Here is an 18347-nt window from a genome sequence, read left to right as displayed (position 1 = left end):
GTCTTTAGATGTGGAATGCGATCCCCCAAGAAACAAGAGTAAAACTATGAGTAAAACTAAGAGTAAAACTAGTTCACTTATTTTTTTTTAATACATTTACAGGCATACAACTGCTGTCTGAAGACAGTTATAGGCTGCATAGAGATGTGCATGTTCAATCCTTACCCCAAATCTTCCTTCCCAGTGTGTAGAAAGGTGGAAGAAAATGCAGCAGTTTTGGAATGCTATGTTACTCTGCTGTCAAAGGTGGAAGTTAATTTTTAAAGGGATGTAGGATCAGTTGCTGTGTTCATATTGCACATGAATTGCAGATCTAGAAATGAACTTCAAAGTGTTCAGAATCCCCTCTTCCATCTACTCTGTTTTTTAGCCAGGTGTATGCCCTAGCCTCCCTCTCTTGGCTTCCAGCTGCTTCTTCAAAAGACTGCTAGTCTCCTGAAACTCCTGGATTGTGTCTGAAAGCTTCATATTAACATATGAGTCATCATAGGACAAAAAAATGGCTGTAGCTGGCTGTGTATGAGCTACTGTACCTCCTTCTATAAAACACAAGGACAATATCACTGCCATTTACTAAAGTCTGAGTGGAATGGAGAGGAAAGCATAAAATGTTTCCTTTCTGCTATGAGTTGAAATTACTAAATCTACTTGCATGTAAGGCTACAGTAGAAACCATATCTCCATATCAACCATAGTTACAGGCCTCTTTCCCTGAGGCAAACAGCAAATATGAATTCTTTCTACTTGTGAGAGGTTAATAAGGGAATAGAATTCCTCTGAAAAGTAAGGAGCTTTTTTTTGGTTTTTTTTGTGTGTTTTTGTGCTTATGCAAGCCTATTCTCTTGTGGCATGTTCAGCAGGATTAAGCTTTCCTTAAGTAAAGGCAGTGTTTTAGGAATCATGGTAGGCAGATTTACAAATATGTACATTATATCTAAACAGGGAAGAAGAAGATGTCTGTTGGGCTGTAGCCAGCCTCCCTCACCAGTGAGCACATATACTACTCTCAGCATGCAATTGCAGCCAGCTAGGATGTGTGAACATGCTGCTTCTGTTTTACACAAGAAACTCTGTGATGTTCTTCAATGTGCTCTGCCTGGAAGAATCACTATGAAGGAGTCAAATCACTTACCTACGTTAATGACATGAATTTAGTTGTATATTTGAATACCTATACTTTACAAATGCTACATATTTTGTTGACTATGTTTTTACTTGCATTAATCAATTCATTATAAATAGTTACAGCAATTACAAGGAACCTACAAGTCAGTACTGAAACATCAGGCCCTAGATATACAAATGTTAGAAATTCACTGTTAATTCACTAGGGACTAATTTTTCATGTTACCTCTGCTACCGGCTGAAAAGTGGGCACCAAAAGAGCTAATGTCCCAAAGGAGAGGAATTTGAGATTCTGACAGTAGAACACAATAAAAAGAAAGAAGGTTATTGTCGCAGACATCTTTTCATTAAAAATCCTTTCTTTAGGATTTTTCCTTCTGAAAAGCTAAGAGACCTCAGAGACAGAATGTAAACAATGGTTATCTGCTGCTGTGGAAGGCAACAGGTCCACCTGTGATTGGCCCATCTTGGATGTGTATAATTAATGGCCAATCAAGGACTGAGCTATCTCGGACAGAGTGTGAGAGAGCTGCCTTTGTTGTCATTCTTCTTATTCTATTCTTAGCTTAGCTAGTTTCTGAGAAAACCCTGTCCTTCTTTTTCTTTTTAGTATAGTAATAATATATATATATATATATATCATAAAATAATAAATCAAGCCTTCTAAACATAGAGTCAACATTCTCGTCTCTTCCTTCACCTGAAAACCCCTGTGACCACAGTCACAGGTTATAGTTAACATATGTGCCATAAATATGGCTCTTTCCTTTGCATAGGTACTAAGCTGACATGTTGGATTAGACTCAGGTAAGATTTGGTTTCAGACCAGAAAAACTCTCACACAGGTATTTCATTTAGTCTGTTGCAACGGTTCAACTACGTCTCTCCCGTAGAACAGGCTGGATTTTGATCCATAGATATTATACAGAATGAAAGATGTAATTTTTTTTCCTTAGGTCCCTATCAGTTTCTTCTGACTTCTATAATTAGTTTAGAAAAAGAACACAGTAACACAGGGATCGTTACACAGTTATTTTGGGATGAGACTTTGCAGACTATGTTTATGCTGGCATGCTTCTAGAGCAGCAGGTATAGACACGAATGACTGGGAGACTACCAGCTATGCTGAATGCAGGCAGAAAAACACCTCTTCCTTCTCATAGTCTCAATTTTCTATTTGGAAGATTGATACTGGCTTCTTATGTTAAAAATTACAGATATATTAAGAGCCAGAAACTCTTAGTGAATGACTTCCTTTCAACAAGAGGAAGGTGTGTAAACTAATTTCATCTGACCTGCAGCCAGAGAATGCTTATATTATCAGTCTCTCACAATACCTTTTCTCTTTAACTGCAGTTTTTATTTTGTTCCACTAGTGGTAAAGACAGAGTAATCTTTAAACTGGTACATAAATCTAAACTGTATTATTCTTAGATTGAGGAACACTATACTGTTTATCATTTATTAAAAATAACAGTGCTATAACAGAACTAAAGCAGATGTTAACACCAATCTTACATAGTTAATTGGCTCATCTATTTTAATATTTAGAGTTAAACCTCAACAGAAATAATAATTTGGAGATGAAGACCTAAGATCTGAACACATATTTAGATAGATGATCAGATATCAGCTCTTGTTGGGAGTTAGAATTTTATTGGGGGAGGCGATTCCTTTGGTTTTGTTTGTTTGTTTTTGTTAAGTAGCTCTGTAAATTGCTAATTTTATTTTCTAAGGAAAAAAGGAAAAAGAGGTTGTACTTTAGATTTTCTTAAATTAAAAATGCCTACATTCAGTTCTCTCAATCTTTCACTGAGGGCAGTACACAGCCCTGTAGGTGTTCTTTATAAGCAGCACACAATTACTGCTGTGTGCTGTATTCTGACCTTTTTATTGGTGCCCTGTATGTCCTTTGCACTACATCTGGGATATGCTAATCAGACTCCTGACACGGACTGAGATTTATTGATTGCATTATCCCTGAAATGTTTTTGGGGTTGTTTATTTTGCACTGGCTCAGCTCCCTCTTCCTTATGCTGATTAAAAAATGTGATTCCACACCAAACAGTGCATGTCTTTAGTTGGCATTAGCTTATGAATCCATGCCCTGAGTCAAACAGTTGTTGGAAAAAGTCCTGCTTCTCTGCTGTGACTCCCTTTGTGCAACATACACTATTTATGCTTTGTTGAAGTCTCTGAAGATCATGAAAGTTTCAGAACACCCACCTTCTGTTTTGATGAGTGGGAGGAGCTGACAAATGCTGGAAGGATTAAGAAATTTGTTTTCTGATAGTCTAGATCCACCTAGTGAGCATCATTTACTCTGATTTATAACTTCTAATATTTATATATATACTTTTTTTCCTTAATGGAGGAATCGCTAAAAAGAAAAAAGGAATTAAACTGCTCTGCCAAACAAAATTATTCTGGGCAACTTTTATGAATGACAAGATGAGGGATTCAGAAAGGTGAAATGTGACTTAGAAACATCTTAACTCCTTTTTCTACTCCTGAAGTCTTTCAGCAGGTCACAGACATTCTGGTCCTAACACGAGAGAATGTTCTATTGTCTTGCTGATAGGCATTTGCATTATATCCTTACATTTGCAGGTTCCTTGAGATGCTCTTTGTATGGTCTACATGAGACACCAAACCATGCACATTTTTTATAGTTAATGCAATTTTGGAAATAAGTTTTTTCCTAGATTGCACCTAAGGGAAAAGTATCAGCTTTCTAACTAAATACTCCCTTATTTCATAAAATGAACATTTAGTTTCTACACAAATCTGAGCCATTCAAAAACAATACACAGGTGGTCTTTGCTCTAAGGTTAAAGTTGCACAAAAATTATTTATCCAGTGGATTTCCACAATTTCAAAAGGAAATTTGACAGATACTTAATTAAGTATAAGAAGAAAGACACAATCTTAACTTGTCACTGAAAATAGAATCATGAACCTATTTTTGTACTGAATGCATTTAAATATCTAGAAATATTTTTGCCTTTATATTATGTTCCTTTCATTTTCATATTGTGAAAATCAAATTTGAAAAGAAAATGAACAGTTTGATTTGGAATCAAATCAGAGTCTGGACATGTGTTTGGCTCCTTGGTTCAAAAGCCCTACAATAACAGGCTCATTGACTTATATGTCACTACAGACTGAATATCAAGACTGGTGCTGTTTAACAATCTTTTATCCACAAAAGGTCTATAATTTTATATTTTCATAGCAAAATAGAGATTAAAAAAATAGTTCGACATATGCAAACAATTTATCATACTGTGTTCTTTTAATCTTTATTTGAGAGACAAAAGAGAAGGCTAAAATTACATTATTAGCTTCAGGTACAATGTTAAGACTCTTTTATATCTTAATAGGAGCCTATTAATAAACACTTATTGGTAAGTATTGCAGCATCACTTACAAATACATGTTAACAACATACAGGTCTTTCAACTAAAAACTGCACTGATTTAAAGGGTGTAGTATTTCCTTCAGTAAGCTTAATAAAGAAATTCTGCTGAACCGCATACATGCCATGTTGAGATGTGAAAAGTATGGCCCTGCACATTGCCTCACCAGCTGCCATAGTCCCACTGACCTCCTCTTGTGTACCAAAAACCAGTGTTCTGATTTGCCTACAGATTCCTGAGAGCACATCATTTAGTGCTAATGACCAGGTATGTTTCCTGTTCTCTTTGTAAACATTAACTGCTCAGGTTTTATGTCTGTGTGTTGTCTTCCTCTCCTTCCTTATCCTTCCAACTGAATAGAGGAACATTCTCACCATCCATATGCCCTTAGTGATTTGGGTGATTAACCACAATTGTTTGTATCAGAACCCCTGCTGTCAGTATGGTCAGGTTTGTCTCTGTGTGCTCTTGTTTATGGCTCCTTTGACCAGATAACCTTAATGGCACAGACAAGCCCCTTACACTTACCCTCATATATTATTTTCAACCACACTAAAGCTGCTTCAGAGGAGAAAACACATGTAAATCACATAATACAAAAAAAAGACAAAAAACCCCAGATGAAACACAAGGAGGGAATGTGATTGAAGATGTCTTTTTATGAAAACAATTTGAATTAATATTATCTTATATAAAGCAGAATCATCCTAGAGTTAATGATGCATAAGGAGGAATACCATAAACAGAGGAGGAAGAAGTTCTAGAAAGGTTTTCAAATAACTCCTTTGTTAAATCTCTCAAATGAACTCATTCTTTCTCATATGTGCAAACTCCTGAAGAGCACTAGAAGGGCTGCACTTAAAGATTAAAATCACAGCTGTACATTAATACACAATATATAGTTGGTTAAACCCAGAGTTTATATTTATATTTAAAAATACAATTCTAAATTTAAATGCTTAGCCAATATTTATTTTTCAATAGTCTTTTATGACTAAGTAATTATGTCAGAAAGAGATTGTGCTATTTCCTATAGGAATTTTTCTTTGAAACTCAAACCTAGGAGAAAAAACCACCTTTATGAAGTAACCCTGTGAGCTCCTGCTCATGCAAGGATCTACTCTAAATATTCTCATTTAGGGAATAAAAATGCATTTATGCTTTAAGTGTTGATAAAGCAGAGTAACAGTAACTTTCTTTTGTTTTCTGATCTCTGATATAGTCTTTAATTTGTTCCTTAAAGAATACCTTTAATGAGTCTCTTTACCTCATTTCATTCTGCTTTCTTCTCTTACTCTTGGATTTCACTGTTATATAGATTGTTATTTTCTTTTCCACAGCTATAACTTCAGAAGCAGAATCTTCTGCTGTGCTCCCAAGGGTCTAGTTATGCCCCTTATAGTGATGTCCCTGGTGACTATTTCATTTAAACTTGGAGCATATCTGTTTTGCTTTTGTATTTTATCAGTGAAAAAATAGTATCAGTCATAGCAACAATAGCAATATTGAAAACTTGTAGGGAAAAAGGATGAAATCCACCACAGACAGGTCAATGAGAAAAATCCAGGATGACATTATAGCCCCAAATATTGAATATTAAAGTATCCGGATGCAAATTTGTAGCTTGAAAGAAATTAAGATGAGGCAACCTCTTATTACTTTGCACGGTGATCCTGCAATGAGGTTAGAAATGGAAATTTTCCCACACTTATTCTTGAGCTGACACTTTTTTAGGAACTGTAAATTAGAACCTCCTTTTTATTTGAGTAGAAGTCAAATATGTGAATGGGAAAGCCTGTGCATTGCATAGAGAAATTAGATATTTCAAAATACACATGTGTTGATTAGGGATTTAGGAAATATGGAGGAACAGAGAGTTAGTACCTGAAATCCTACTGCTTTTCAGTCTCAGGACTCTGCCATATCTGCAGGTAGATATGCTCATCAAATTAAAAAGAAATGACTGTAGACTATCTGAGTATCTATAATAAATTACTGCCCACGGGCCACTATTTCCTGCCAACTTTATATAGAGAGTTTTATGAATCATGCAAGAAATTGGTGATAAAGATAAAATATCCATTTCAGTCCAGCAGTTTCAGATCCATATCTCACCATGACCACTTGTTATAGGCTAATTATATAACAAAGCTGCATCACTGTGCAAATCAAAGTGTATGATTCATGAGATCAGGGCAAAAATGAACAAAGTGGGAGCGTAGCTGAAGTGCAATTGTTACAAATGATAACTTAGGAAGAAGGCTGATCAGCTTCTGATTGTACTGGTTTCCAAGCCAGCTTTTTGCTGGACACAGACAGCAGTTATTGCACCGTTTCATTTCCTGCTGTATCAAAGCTGTGAAAAGCTGGGCTCCCTTTGCTGCCAGCTCCAAGAGGAGAAGCTGGGACAACAGCTTCTGCAGAGGGAGAAGACCCTCCCTTCTGAAGCTGTCAGTTCTCTTCTTTCTTCATCCTTCTCCCCCTGGCTGTGCTGTGGAAACCACGAGCTTTGTACATCCACTAGGTCATTTCTGTGGCAAAACTGGCCCGGCCCTTGGTCTTCTTTCTTGCAGTAGAAAAATAACTCTTCACTCAAAAACTCATGAGACAGCTTAAGAAGTCACCCAGTATTTCAGTCCCTGCTCAGTGGGATGTTAATGCCTTTTATACTGGTAACAGTTTAAAATTTCTGAGCTCTTGCAACCTGCTACTCTCAAAAAATTCATTTGAAATCATTCAGACAGTGTTTCAAACTGAAGTGTAAAGGCAGCTATCAAAATTTTAATAGTTCCAAAAAAAGAAAGCTTTCTGGGGTTATAATTTTCATTCTTATTGAGAGCACAGGAGACACCATATCAGCTTGCTGTTGGCTATTTATGTACAAATATCTGTTTTTGTCAGTTAAAGAAGGATTTTTTTTAAAGACTGCAATCAGAAAAATATTTTCATTTGTATATTATTTAGAACAGTTATTCACTTTTTGTAGCTCTTGGTTATTTAAAAAATATCCAATAGGTACTAGTAAGTATAGTCTCTGTTACTAAGAAAAAGATATTTTTATTGTTTTAAATAAATAAAGGTGTACAAACCAAAGCAGAGATACCCTTTATTATTGATTCCTGGTGTATAAGTTTCTTTAAGCCCTGTAAGGTTGCATTAGTCTCAGTAACAGCATATCAAATCTGAAATAGTAAGGAAACAAAGTAGAAAACTCACCAGCATGTGTAATGAATAGAACCAATTTATCTACTTATTTTATAATTCTTTAAAGGAGCAATCTATTTAAATGACGTATTGGGAATGTTTTAAATAATTTTTAAGGGATCTGCACAACAGCTTCCTCTATTGTACAGCAAGCTGCTACTACTCAGAAGTTTTGGGGCCAATTCCTGGTTCACATGATAGAAGTGGTACCAGTATCATAAAATAGATGCAAACATATGTTATGAAGTTAATGCTGAGATAGAAACAGATTGGGCTGACAACATCCTGGAGACTGCATTAATGAATCATTTGCATAAAGTCACTTCAGTGGAAAACTTTATATTCAGTTTACTAATTTTCTTAGCCTGAAGAGAGGTAATTTAAAATAGTAGTGAAAAGAAAATATCCCAAGAACTGGTGGTTAAAGACATGTACTATAAGCATTTCCTCTACAATGATTCAGTATATCCTCTACTATGACTATGACTATGACTATGACTTCCCTGTATCTTCTCTGTACTCTCTTCCATTACCTTTCTAAGGTCTAATTTTTTTTTTTTTTGGTTTTTTTTTTGTTTTGTTTTTTTTTTGTTTCAATACAGGGAGTGAGATTCTGCCCTTTCAAAAGATATTCTTGTATCTCAGTTTTCCTCCCAGTTTAAAGGACCTTCTAACTGATAGAGTTTTTACAATGCACTGTGTGTGTACAGTTTCTACCAGAAATTCCAGACTTCACAATTTTGAACCCAAATAGACAAAATTATAATTTTTATAATGGTTATTTCTTTGTTGTTTGTCTTTCCTATTACCTAAGTGCTTGCATATTTATAGACAAAGACAATAAAAAATATTTTGTAACATATGTACCACTTTAAACATGTGCTTTTCTGATACCAATTTTATTATTTTTGGGGGGGAAAAATGTTACTCTTGCAAAACATTCTGTAGTTTGTTTGCAGATAGCTGGCCATCTACTTAGGAAATTTTTTTTCAAAACAATAAGCATATAAAATTGGAATGGTCTGGAATTTCCTTATTTCAAAATTTTCCATGAAGATATGTAGTTTGTTGTATTATACAGAGTTATGAAAATGCATAAGCTTGTTACTAACAAATTGTTTTTGCTGACTAAAGCCACCTGGAAAGTGTGGAAGTAAATAACTAATAATAATTATCTGCTGATTTTACACTGCAGTCTATTGCCTGCTAATTATGGCTCTGGCCTCTCTCTTTTTTTTAAAGAAAATGCTAAATCATTGTCAACAAGTCTTTGGCTTATTCAAGCAAAATTCCTTCCATAATATTTCCAAAATTTAGGGTGTGTTTCTATTTAAAAAGCTGCAGCCAGGGATATTACCAAAGAAAAGTATCTCCAGTGAAATACATTCGGGAAGATAAATATTCTCTTACTGAGAATTTAAATTGAGTGAAAAAAAGAAAATTTCTCTTCAGATATCTGAAGCAAAATACATTAAATATCAATACTTGAAAAAAAATGGGAGGGCTTTCCAGGCTTGACATGAAAAGGTATTGCAAAATATGCACAACACAGAATAAAAATATAACAGTGTTATTCATGATAGAGGACCCAGAAAAGAATGAGGCTCCTAAGTCAAAGAAATATGATTTCCACAAAATTAGAGATGAAATTAAAAATTAATTCATCATGTATTTAATGCAGGAAATTCCAAGGAAGAAAAACATTTTCTGTACAGTTTCACTTTGAAGAATTATTAGATTGAATTTTGATTTAATTAGCATGCATTTAAATCTCTGTGATGAAACAGTTCCCATGTGTTTACTGAAGTACCTTTCTTCCGCCTAGATTAAAAAAAAAAAAAAAGAAAATTGGAACACTGTTATGAGAAAAGGACACCAACTTTTTTTGAAGTGAAACGTTAGAGCAACTTGTAGCTGTTCATAGCTTTCAGCTTTGAAATGGAATATTCACTTCAGGCTGCCATGCCATGGTCACCTCAGTTGGCTGCCAGGGGAACTCTGTCACTGGACAGGATGCAGAATAATTCAAATTTCCAAAGTGGAATGAGAAAACTAGCAAGCACTCCCGTTAGGTATTACCTATAGTCCTAAAGTGACTTAGTTAAACAAGGCTACTCACTCTCTTTATAAGTAAATTTTGTATTTATCCAATGTCTTCTCCTTTTTGTATGTTTACTTCTTGTGAAATATTATTTGCTTTCTGAGACACCATTCAAGTTGAAACTTTTGGTCCTGCTATAAGTATAAATTCAAAATAAACAACAGTTAAAAATAAACAGAGTTTAATGTAAATTATGGACAATTTAAGACCTTTTTTCCCCTGAAAAACAGCTATTATCTGAATTCCTACAAATAACAATAATTGTAAATGGAAGATACAGGAAATCATAATGGTAATAGTTTATATATATATATTAATACAGGATTTATTGAATAGCAAAGCTACATATTTTTTTAGCAAGTATATATTATCTTCAGGATCTTGACCTCTTAACAGTTAAATTATAATGTCAATAGTAAACACTGCAAGAGCACGCTATGAGTGATACTGATATGTTATTAATTAACCCTGTTAATTATAATAGGAAGTACACCTAATACAGACATTGAAGAGGCATATATTGGTTAGATGTCATGTGTTTGACCACAGCTTCAGCTGTAAATGCTGGACTGACATGAAATTATGTACACCATGTGCTGGAAACCCACAGGAACACTTTGATGGGGAAGAGTCATCTCAAGTAATGAAGATTTCATGAACTTTTGTAACTGTTGCAGTTTCATTAAGATAAATTGTGTATTGCAAAGGTGTTTTTAACATACTAATGTTTGCAAGACTATTCTATCACTCTGTCTTTAGGTGACAAAAAAAAATCACCTCTTAAAAGTTATATTTCCTCCACCCCTTGTCATCCTGTCTTCATTAAGAACAACTAAGAACATGTAGTTTCAGAGATGAGACCAGAGGCCCATCTAATATTTAGTTTAAAAACACTAAATCCTAAGATTTTTGGTTTACTTTTTTTTTTTTATGACTATGAAATTAAAGTTGAAACCTTTGTCACCACTGCTGAAACCAAACTGACTTAATTTCACTGGTGAACTACTTATGAAGAATTGTTAAAATATAAAAGGTGCTGCATAACTTCCATTATTTGAATCTTACATTATTTTTCTTCTTTTCACTAGGAGCAACTTGATATTAATCTGGAATATGCAGCTTCAGGAGCTGTTCTTCCTTCTTCATTTCCTTCTTTCAAGAGCCACAGAACTACAAGATTCCTCTATTTGTGTTCATATTTGAGAAACATGTATTTGTTACATATTCCTAACAGTTTAAAGTAGGAAGAATTTGTATTTATTGATGCTTTTTCTCCCACACTGGTCTTGCTCATACTTTTTTTTTTGCCCCCAAAGGAAAGATTCAGTGTATATATAGATGATAAGAAGCTCAATACATTTAAACTGGAAATGTACCTTGTTCAGATCCCAAATGAATTTGTTTGGTTTCATTATGTAGTATACTGTTTTTCCTCCGTCTTTCCGGTTTTAAAATCCTGATCGGGTAATGGTTGGAGTTGCTGGCTGGAGTTACTTTTACTCTTGTAACTCTCTCCCAGTGGAGAAATGCACCAGAGGGAAATGAGCAGGTGGCTGATTAGGGTTGAACCAAGACATTCCTTACAGAAGATACAGAAGTTGCTATATTCTGTAGATCATCAAAATGTTTCCTGGATAGTTGAAAACGTTTCCTGGATATCCTGAAACCATCATCAAATGAGGGTGTGCAAGCATACTGTAACTCATGGAAATAAGTGTGTGTAGCAAAAATTTCAATTGTGACCATAAGAGGCATTTCCTCTGGAAAGTATTTTTATCTGCAACTGCCAAAACAAAAGTTGTTTTTTTGTTTCTCTACTGTAATGGGTGAAGTCAAAGGTAATGTCTTTTCATACAGGATGGTCAAAATATTTAGAGTAGAAAATTGAGACACTGATCATAAAAAGAAAGAAATTCCCTATATAATCTCTCTTTACAAATCTGTTTTAGTGGTTGTTTTATTTTTATTTTCCTTCATTACCAGAATTATCCTGCTTGCAATATGCATTGTCTCAGAGTCATTCCTCACTGTGTGGACTACATGTCCTTTCATGCCTACATCCAAATGGTGCAGCACTGCATCTGTAAACGGTGCGTCAGAATAACCTTGCAGAATCATAAATGACACTGAACTTGAATGCTAAGCTTTTACTATTGTTTCTTTCATCCTGAAGTTAAGACACCAGCTTTCATTGATAACTACCTCAATCCTGCATGTAAGCTGTCCTTGACTTGTGCAAACAAATTCCCTATGCTGTGTAAGGCTTCTCTTTTGTGTGTTGATCAAAATCTTGACCATAGCCATGAATATTATCAAACATCTTACCAAGGCTTCCCTCATTCCAAACACCTTATTATAGGAACATATCCTAAATTCTGAACCTTTGGGCCTGGTATAACTTTTTATGTTCTTGAGTTTAACAATATGTTTTTTACAGAACAACTGGATAAAAAACAGCACATAAGCAGATTTTACATACATCTGATTTTTCTCAATCACATACAAAAGAGCTTATATATTTAAAATAGTCTTTAATAACTATTTGTATTCAACAAAATATACAAGATTTTCATACTTTATAAAGTGAGAGAATGTCTAGCATGGTTAGGCATTGCAGTGGGAGACCTAGTTTTAAATACCATTGAAAGTATTAGACTATGCACCAGATTCCATAATTTTCAAAATTCAAGTTATTTTTTCTCTTAGTTATCATATGGCACTGAAACAGTTAAATAAAGCAAGGAATTAAAGAATATAAGCTCATCCTCTGAGAGAGTGACTGTCAAGAGAAAGAGTTGGATGAATCTATTTATTTTAAGTGCTTGACAAGAGCTCCATTTAAAAAATAATGAGCCACACGTGCTGCTATGTTGAAAGAAAAACTGGAATCCCTTGGAACACTGGAAACAGACTGTCTACATTTGACCCTATGAAATCTGTGCATTATTTCAGGCTTGCTGTGCTCATATTTGAATGATTGTGTGTTACAGGTTCATGACTCTGTGTTCTTTCTATATTTTGCTGGCAATAAAACTTTCTTGGTAATTGTATATGATATGGCACTGTATGTTTACTTGATTAAAATCTCATATGTGAGAATTGAATTTTGATTTCTGATTTCTTTTTTTTGAAATCATATAATATTTGAATTGTATCTATTTTTACCTCTTAAATCAATACCAATCAAATGATACAGAGTAATAAAATACATTTCCATTCAGCAATATTATTTTATTAAAATTAAATTGATTTAATCTCTTTTTTAAAAGTGGGATATAATACAAATAAAACAAATCAAGTATCCTCTCCCTCAGAGAAGAGGCAGTGGGAAAATCATGATGGCACATGCAATCTCATTAGCAGGCTATCAAGCAAAAAAAACTATTATTAGTCTCATCTGTCTTAACTGTATGAGTGTGTGGCCAGGGCCTATAATTAAGTTTCAGTTTCTAGAATGCAGGAACTCTAGAAATCAAGAAGCAGAATTCTAAGTTTAACCTTCTGATGCGATTAAGCCTATTATGACCACAGCTTGTTAAAGAGATTGTATTCTGCTTTTATTTTCACTCTGGTCAACACTGGTTTATATGGATTAGATCTTGAAATGAATGCTATCTAGATTTACATTCAGTTTTATCTAAATCACTAAAATTTGAGAACATTGGAGAAAGAACAGCTTGGAATTTGTGATGAAATAAATTTTGTCAAAACACATCTATTAATTCAGACTGAAAAAGTTAGTGGGAGCATATAAAATTCAAGAGGTTTTTTTTCTTTTTAAGAAAGCATTTTCTAGCCACAATAAATGAGAATTATAGATAGAGCCTAAACCCTCAAGCATCCAATAGCTTCAATTAGAACATCTAGAGTACAAGTTTGACCATGTCTTTTATTAATATACATATATATATATATATATCTTCACATGCATTTCTTTATCGAAAAATTGAAATTTCTCAATTTTGTACAGTTACTGAGTAAATTGCAAACTTCAGTAATTTTTCCATAGCAGATTTTCATTTTCTGATCAGCCCTAATAAATTTGAAGTCTTTATTTTTGATCTACTTCCATTTCAGTGGGTTCTGGAATGTTGCAAAACACAATAGAATTTGCTTGGGTATTTCTGGCACAGATGGACAGCTAATGTGTCCATATTGACAAAGAGATTACTTTTCAAAGAGAAATAATAAATCCATAGACCATTTGACCAAAATACTGTTTTATCTGAAACATGGTTTAAAAAGAAGCAGGTATGTCTTCGCTTCATGTTGCAACAAATTGACATAAAGGGAGAAAATTTTTTCTGAGAGACACCTATAGATATATAGATATAGATTACATATATAGATATAGATTACAGATATAGATAGATATAGATACAGATATAGATAGCTACAGATGTGCCATTGCATATTTTCGTTTTTCTGAAAGGAACAGAAGTAGCAGATTATCATGCAGTAGCATTTTCAGCTAAAACATGTGAATCCTTCAGATTAATTTCCAGCTTTTATGGAAAAGCCCTGACACTGGAAGCCTTTGTCAGTGCACAGGACTTGCACTCTACCTCAAGTGTGAGTGGAAGATACACCTGAGCTCAGAGTAAAGCACCTTTATCCTTTGAGATCAGTATGAAGAATTCTGAGGGTTCTTTCTTTTGGAAACTACCTTTATTCAGTTATTCTGACAATACAAATGCACCCTGATGCTGGGGGAAAGGAAAAATAAAATTCTCCCTTCACCTTGCTGATCAGGCACCTCAACACACTTTTTCTGACACTAGTGAGCAGTTGTGATGGCTTCTCAGCAGCCTCCAGCATGTAATAGTAGATTTGTCTGCCCCACACTTCATCTTCTAATTACACATCTGTGCTTCATTGATTACACTTTTGTGCCCCACTGAGTTAGGAAGGATCAGGTTAACAAATAATGAAGTGTGTCAGCACTTCCACAATAAAAAAAATATTTATTCTTTACTTAGGGCAGGGCAGCCTGATTTTTAACACTATTTATTTGTCTTGTTTTGTTTTGTTTTGCTACCTAAAGAGAGAGTATTTGAGACTTTAATTAGCTTGGTTGGTTCTAGAATTTTTTTTTAAATATTCTGTTTGAAGTTTAGACTTTCTAATGCTGCGGAGACCAATGAAACATGTAGCTTTATGGAAACTTAAATAAATTAGAGAAAAAGATCCAGGAAGAAAAGTTCAGGGTGCCTTTAGCAGAAAAATGACCACCCACCTCCCCACACCCCCATTCACACGGATGTGTAGCTAACCGATTTATTTAGAAAAATGTTCAAACTGGAATTCTCAATAGCATCAGTTCTTGCCACTGACATTATTTGAGATGTAATTCTCTGATCAGCTTTACAGATTTTCAGTACAATTTGTTGGAGATATAAAAGTGTTACCCTGCCCATCCTTTGCAGCTACTGTAAAACACAGGTGCTTCTATACTCACCTCTATTGCTTGTCACATAAACCTACAGGAAGAGTTGATTCTGCATGTCCAGTCAATGAGATGTCCATTTGAAGCAGGTGCACACACTTAGAGAATGCAGTACTTGTCAGTATAGTATTGGCTTACAGTAATATTAAGATTTAAGAATTACTTCAATTCAGACATTAACAGATGACAAGAGCATGACAAGAAAAGCCTCTCCTACAAATAATGCATTTTTTACCACTTTGGTACTTGTGTTTTTTCTTAAAATGCATATAATGATACATCCTCAGAATTTAAATTTCTTTCCATGTTGACATTTCAAAAGAGTGAATAAAGAAGGAAATTGTTGAGAAGAACTTGATGGCTTTTCTTAGTACTGGGAAGTGCTAAGTACTTAGTACTTACTAGCATTCTGGGAAGAGAAAATCATGTCTGCTATGTTTCTGAGTAAAATACATCAATGGTGTATCAAGGCTAATAGTCAGTTCACGAAAGAGAGGTTGTGTGCCACCTGAAAACAGTAGCTTGATGGTTATGCTTTGGAATTTAATGGAAGAACTCACATTTCCCTGTATTTGATTTGGATCAGGCAACAGAAGGTTGATTCCTCAAGACATTTGAAATACAAAAATATTAAAAAGTCCCATTATATATTTTTTTTATTTATTTAGATCATTGATTTGTTTAGATTATTGATATTTAGATAATAGATCGCCCCATGTGTCCTAAATTAAGGGAAGGAGTATCTCAGAGACAGAGTACTTAAAATGGCACTCACTTCTATGGACTTGCAATTTCTGGCTCTCATTTCTGACTTAAAACATTGACAAAGGAGTCCTTGTCCCCTTACAGAAGCTCTAAACTCAAATGAAAAAGACAGGTACTTCCCAAAGGAAAGTCTTCTCACCCAAAGCCAGATATCTGAGACAGAAGAAAAGAACGACATTCAAACTTGCTTTGTTAGTTTTGGAGATCTTATCCAACTGAAGAAAGAAAGCAATTCAACACTAATTATTTGACATTGTGAGTTTGACTGCAATGAAATTTTTTCTATCAATATAAATTCATTTATGAATTTAAAAAAGCTTGAGTGGAAAAAATTAATCTCCCCACCTCAGAAAATTCCATAATAAAAATCTGCAGTATAAAAAAATCTAAACTGCTTTTGAAATAGGCACTTAAAACATTACATTATCAGTACTATTGTTAAATTATTAAAGTGAATACATTTTCAGAACATTTTTATGAGAAAAATTATCGTAGAAGCACAGAATAAGCTGAATCGGAAAGGACCCAAAAGGACCATTGGGTCCAACTCCCTGTCCTGCACAGCACCATTCCCAAGAATTTCACCCTGTGCCTGAGAGCATTGTCCAAATGTTTCTTGACCTCTGCCAGGCTGGTGCTGTGACTCCTTCCCTGGGAAAGCTGTTCCAGGGCCCAACTACCCACTGTTTTTCAATATCCAACCTAAACCTCCCCTGACACACCTTCAGGCCTCTGTCTCAGGTCCTGTCACTGGTCACCACAGAGAAGAGATCAGGGTCTGTCCCTCCTCTTCCCCTCATGAGGAAGTTGTGAGGAACTGCAGTGAGGTCCCCCCTCAGTCTCCTCCAGGCTGGATAGACCAACTGACCTCAGCCACTCCTCACAGGGCTTCTCCTCAAGGCCCTTCACCATCTTTCTCACACTCCTTTGGACACTCTCTAATAGTTTAATGTCTTTCTTGCACTGTGGCACTGCAAACTGCCCTTATGACTTGGGGCAAGGCTGCCCCACTGCAGAGCAGAGCAGGACAATCCCCTCCCTGGCCCAGCTGGTGATGATTTGCATGATGCAACCCAGGTCATGCTTGGCCCTCCTGGCTGCCAGGGCACTGCTGACTCATAAAACTTTCCACCATTGCCATATGGGAATAAAACATTTTCTGGATTGATGAATAGTAGTAAAGGGCATGTCTGAAGCAGCATTTTTAAGATTCCAGAAAAAAAAATCTGTAATATGACAATAATATATTTGATTTTAATCATTTGGTAAATAACTGGAACATTTGTGTGAAATTTATAGTGTCAGTTGAGCATCACTTTTTCAAAACTAGAACACATTAGACATCCAGCTGGGATAATTTAGTGTAGAAATGGTCTTTTTGCACTGTTGCTTAAATAAAATAAAAACATTTTTTTAGAAGCAGTATTTTTTAAACATTATTTCTGTACTTAAAGATGTCACTTACTGATATTTTGGGTTTTTTCTGGTCATAGCCTCAGATGGAATATTATTCTGGTACAAATTGCAATAAGTAATTAACGAGAGCTGTTATGAGTTATGGGAGGGTGTTGGGCAGAGGTAGACTGTCTGCTGAGCACCAGATAGTGTTTTGTCCACATCTTCCTATCAAACCTATTCTGTTGCTTTCTGGTGGGTTTTTGTTCAGCTCCAAACTGTTTCTAAGGATGTAGCTACACACACTTGCCTACATCCCTGACTTTCCTTTAAGCTAGAATTTACAGCCACAGAGAATATGATATTCTTGGTAGTAGCAAGAATAAACGAAACAATCTATAAGCTGAAGGACTCCCCAAAGTGGTAACGTCCTTGGAGTTTGACTATGGGTTACCAGGAAAATACAAGGCCAAGACTGAGACCATCTGGATGGTAAGAAAACCAGTCAGGTTAGATGATCACAGGAGAAGGAAATTTTTGGTGTGAAAGGAAATGCTGATTTATTCCTTCCCTTCAACATCTTCCTAAGAGAGACTGTACAGACAACTCTGTGAATATTAAATCATTAGAAAGCTTCAAAAACTCAAAGCAGGTTTTGTTTGGGATGTTGTGGTCAGAGAGTGTTAAACAGCATTATCTTTGCTCTGAAAGTGGAAAATGGAGACACAGATCTGCTCAGTATTATAAAATGAATCTCTTACTGAATCAGGAAATGAGTACTGGTCTCCTGAGGGCAAGACCAGTATCTCACCTACAAATCTTTTTTTTTCAGTGAACATTTTCTTTTCTTTTATGTTGTTTAAAGCCTTGTTACAAATTATTGCATCTTCTG

The 18347-nt window shown here is 35.0% G+C and overlaps 1 protein-coding gene across 4 annotated transcripts in view; it reads left to right on the top strand.

The window, feature by feature from the left end:
* TAFA5 (TAFA chemokine like family member 5) overlaps positions 1–12953 on the top strand; it is a 466113-nt gene extending 453160 nt beyond the window's left edge. For all 4 annotated transcript variants that reach the window (XM_066550769.1, XM_066550768.1, XM_066550770.1 and 1 more), the window contains one exon: positions 10938–12953. In XM_066550769.1, coding sequence (XP_066406866.1) covers positions 10938–11093 — 156 coding nt within the window. In that variant the 3' untranslated portion in view covers positions 11094–12953. The remainder of the gene's footprint in view (positions 1–10937) is intronic.
* Positions 12954–18347: the final 5394 nt, after the last annotated feature.

Source organism: Molothrus aeneus, chromosome 5 (genome assembly GCF_037042795.1).
Source record: "Molothrus aeneus isolate 106 chromosome 5, BPBGC_Maene_1.0, whole genome shotgun sequence".
NCBI lineage: Eukaryota > Metazoa > Chordata > Aves > Passeriformes > Icteridae > Molothrus > Molothrus aeneus.
Note: the sequence above shows the minus strand (reverse complement) of the source record. Positions and strands in the feature narration are given on the sequence as shown.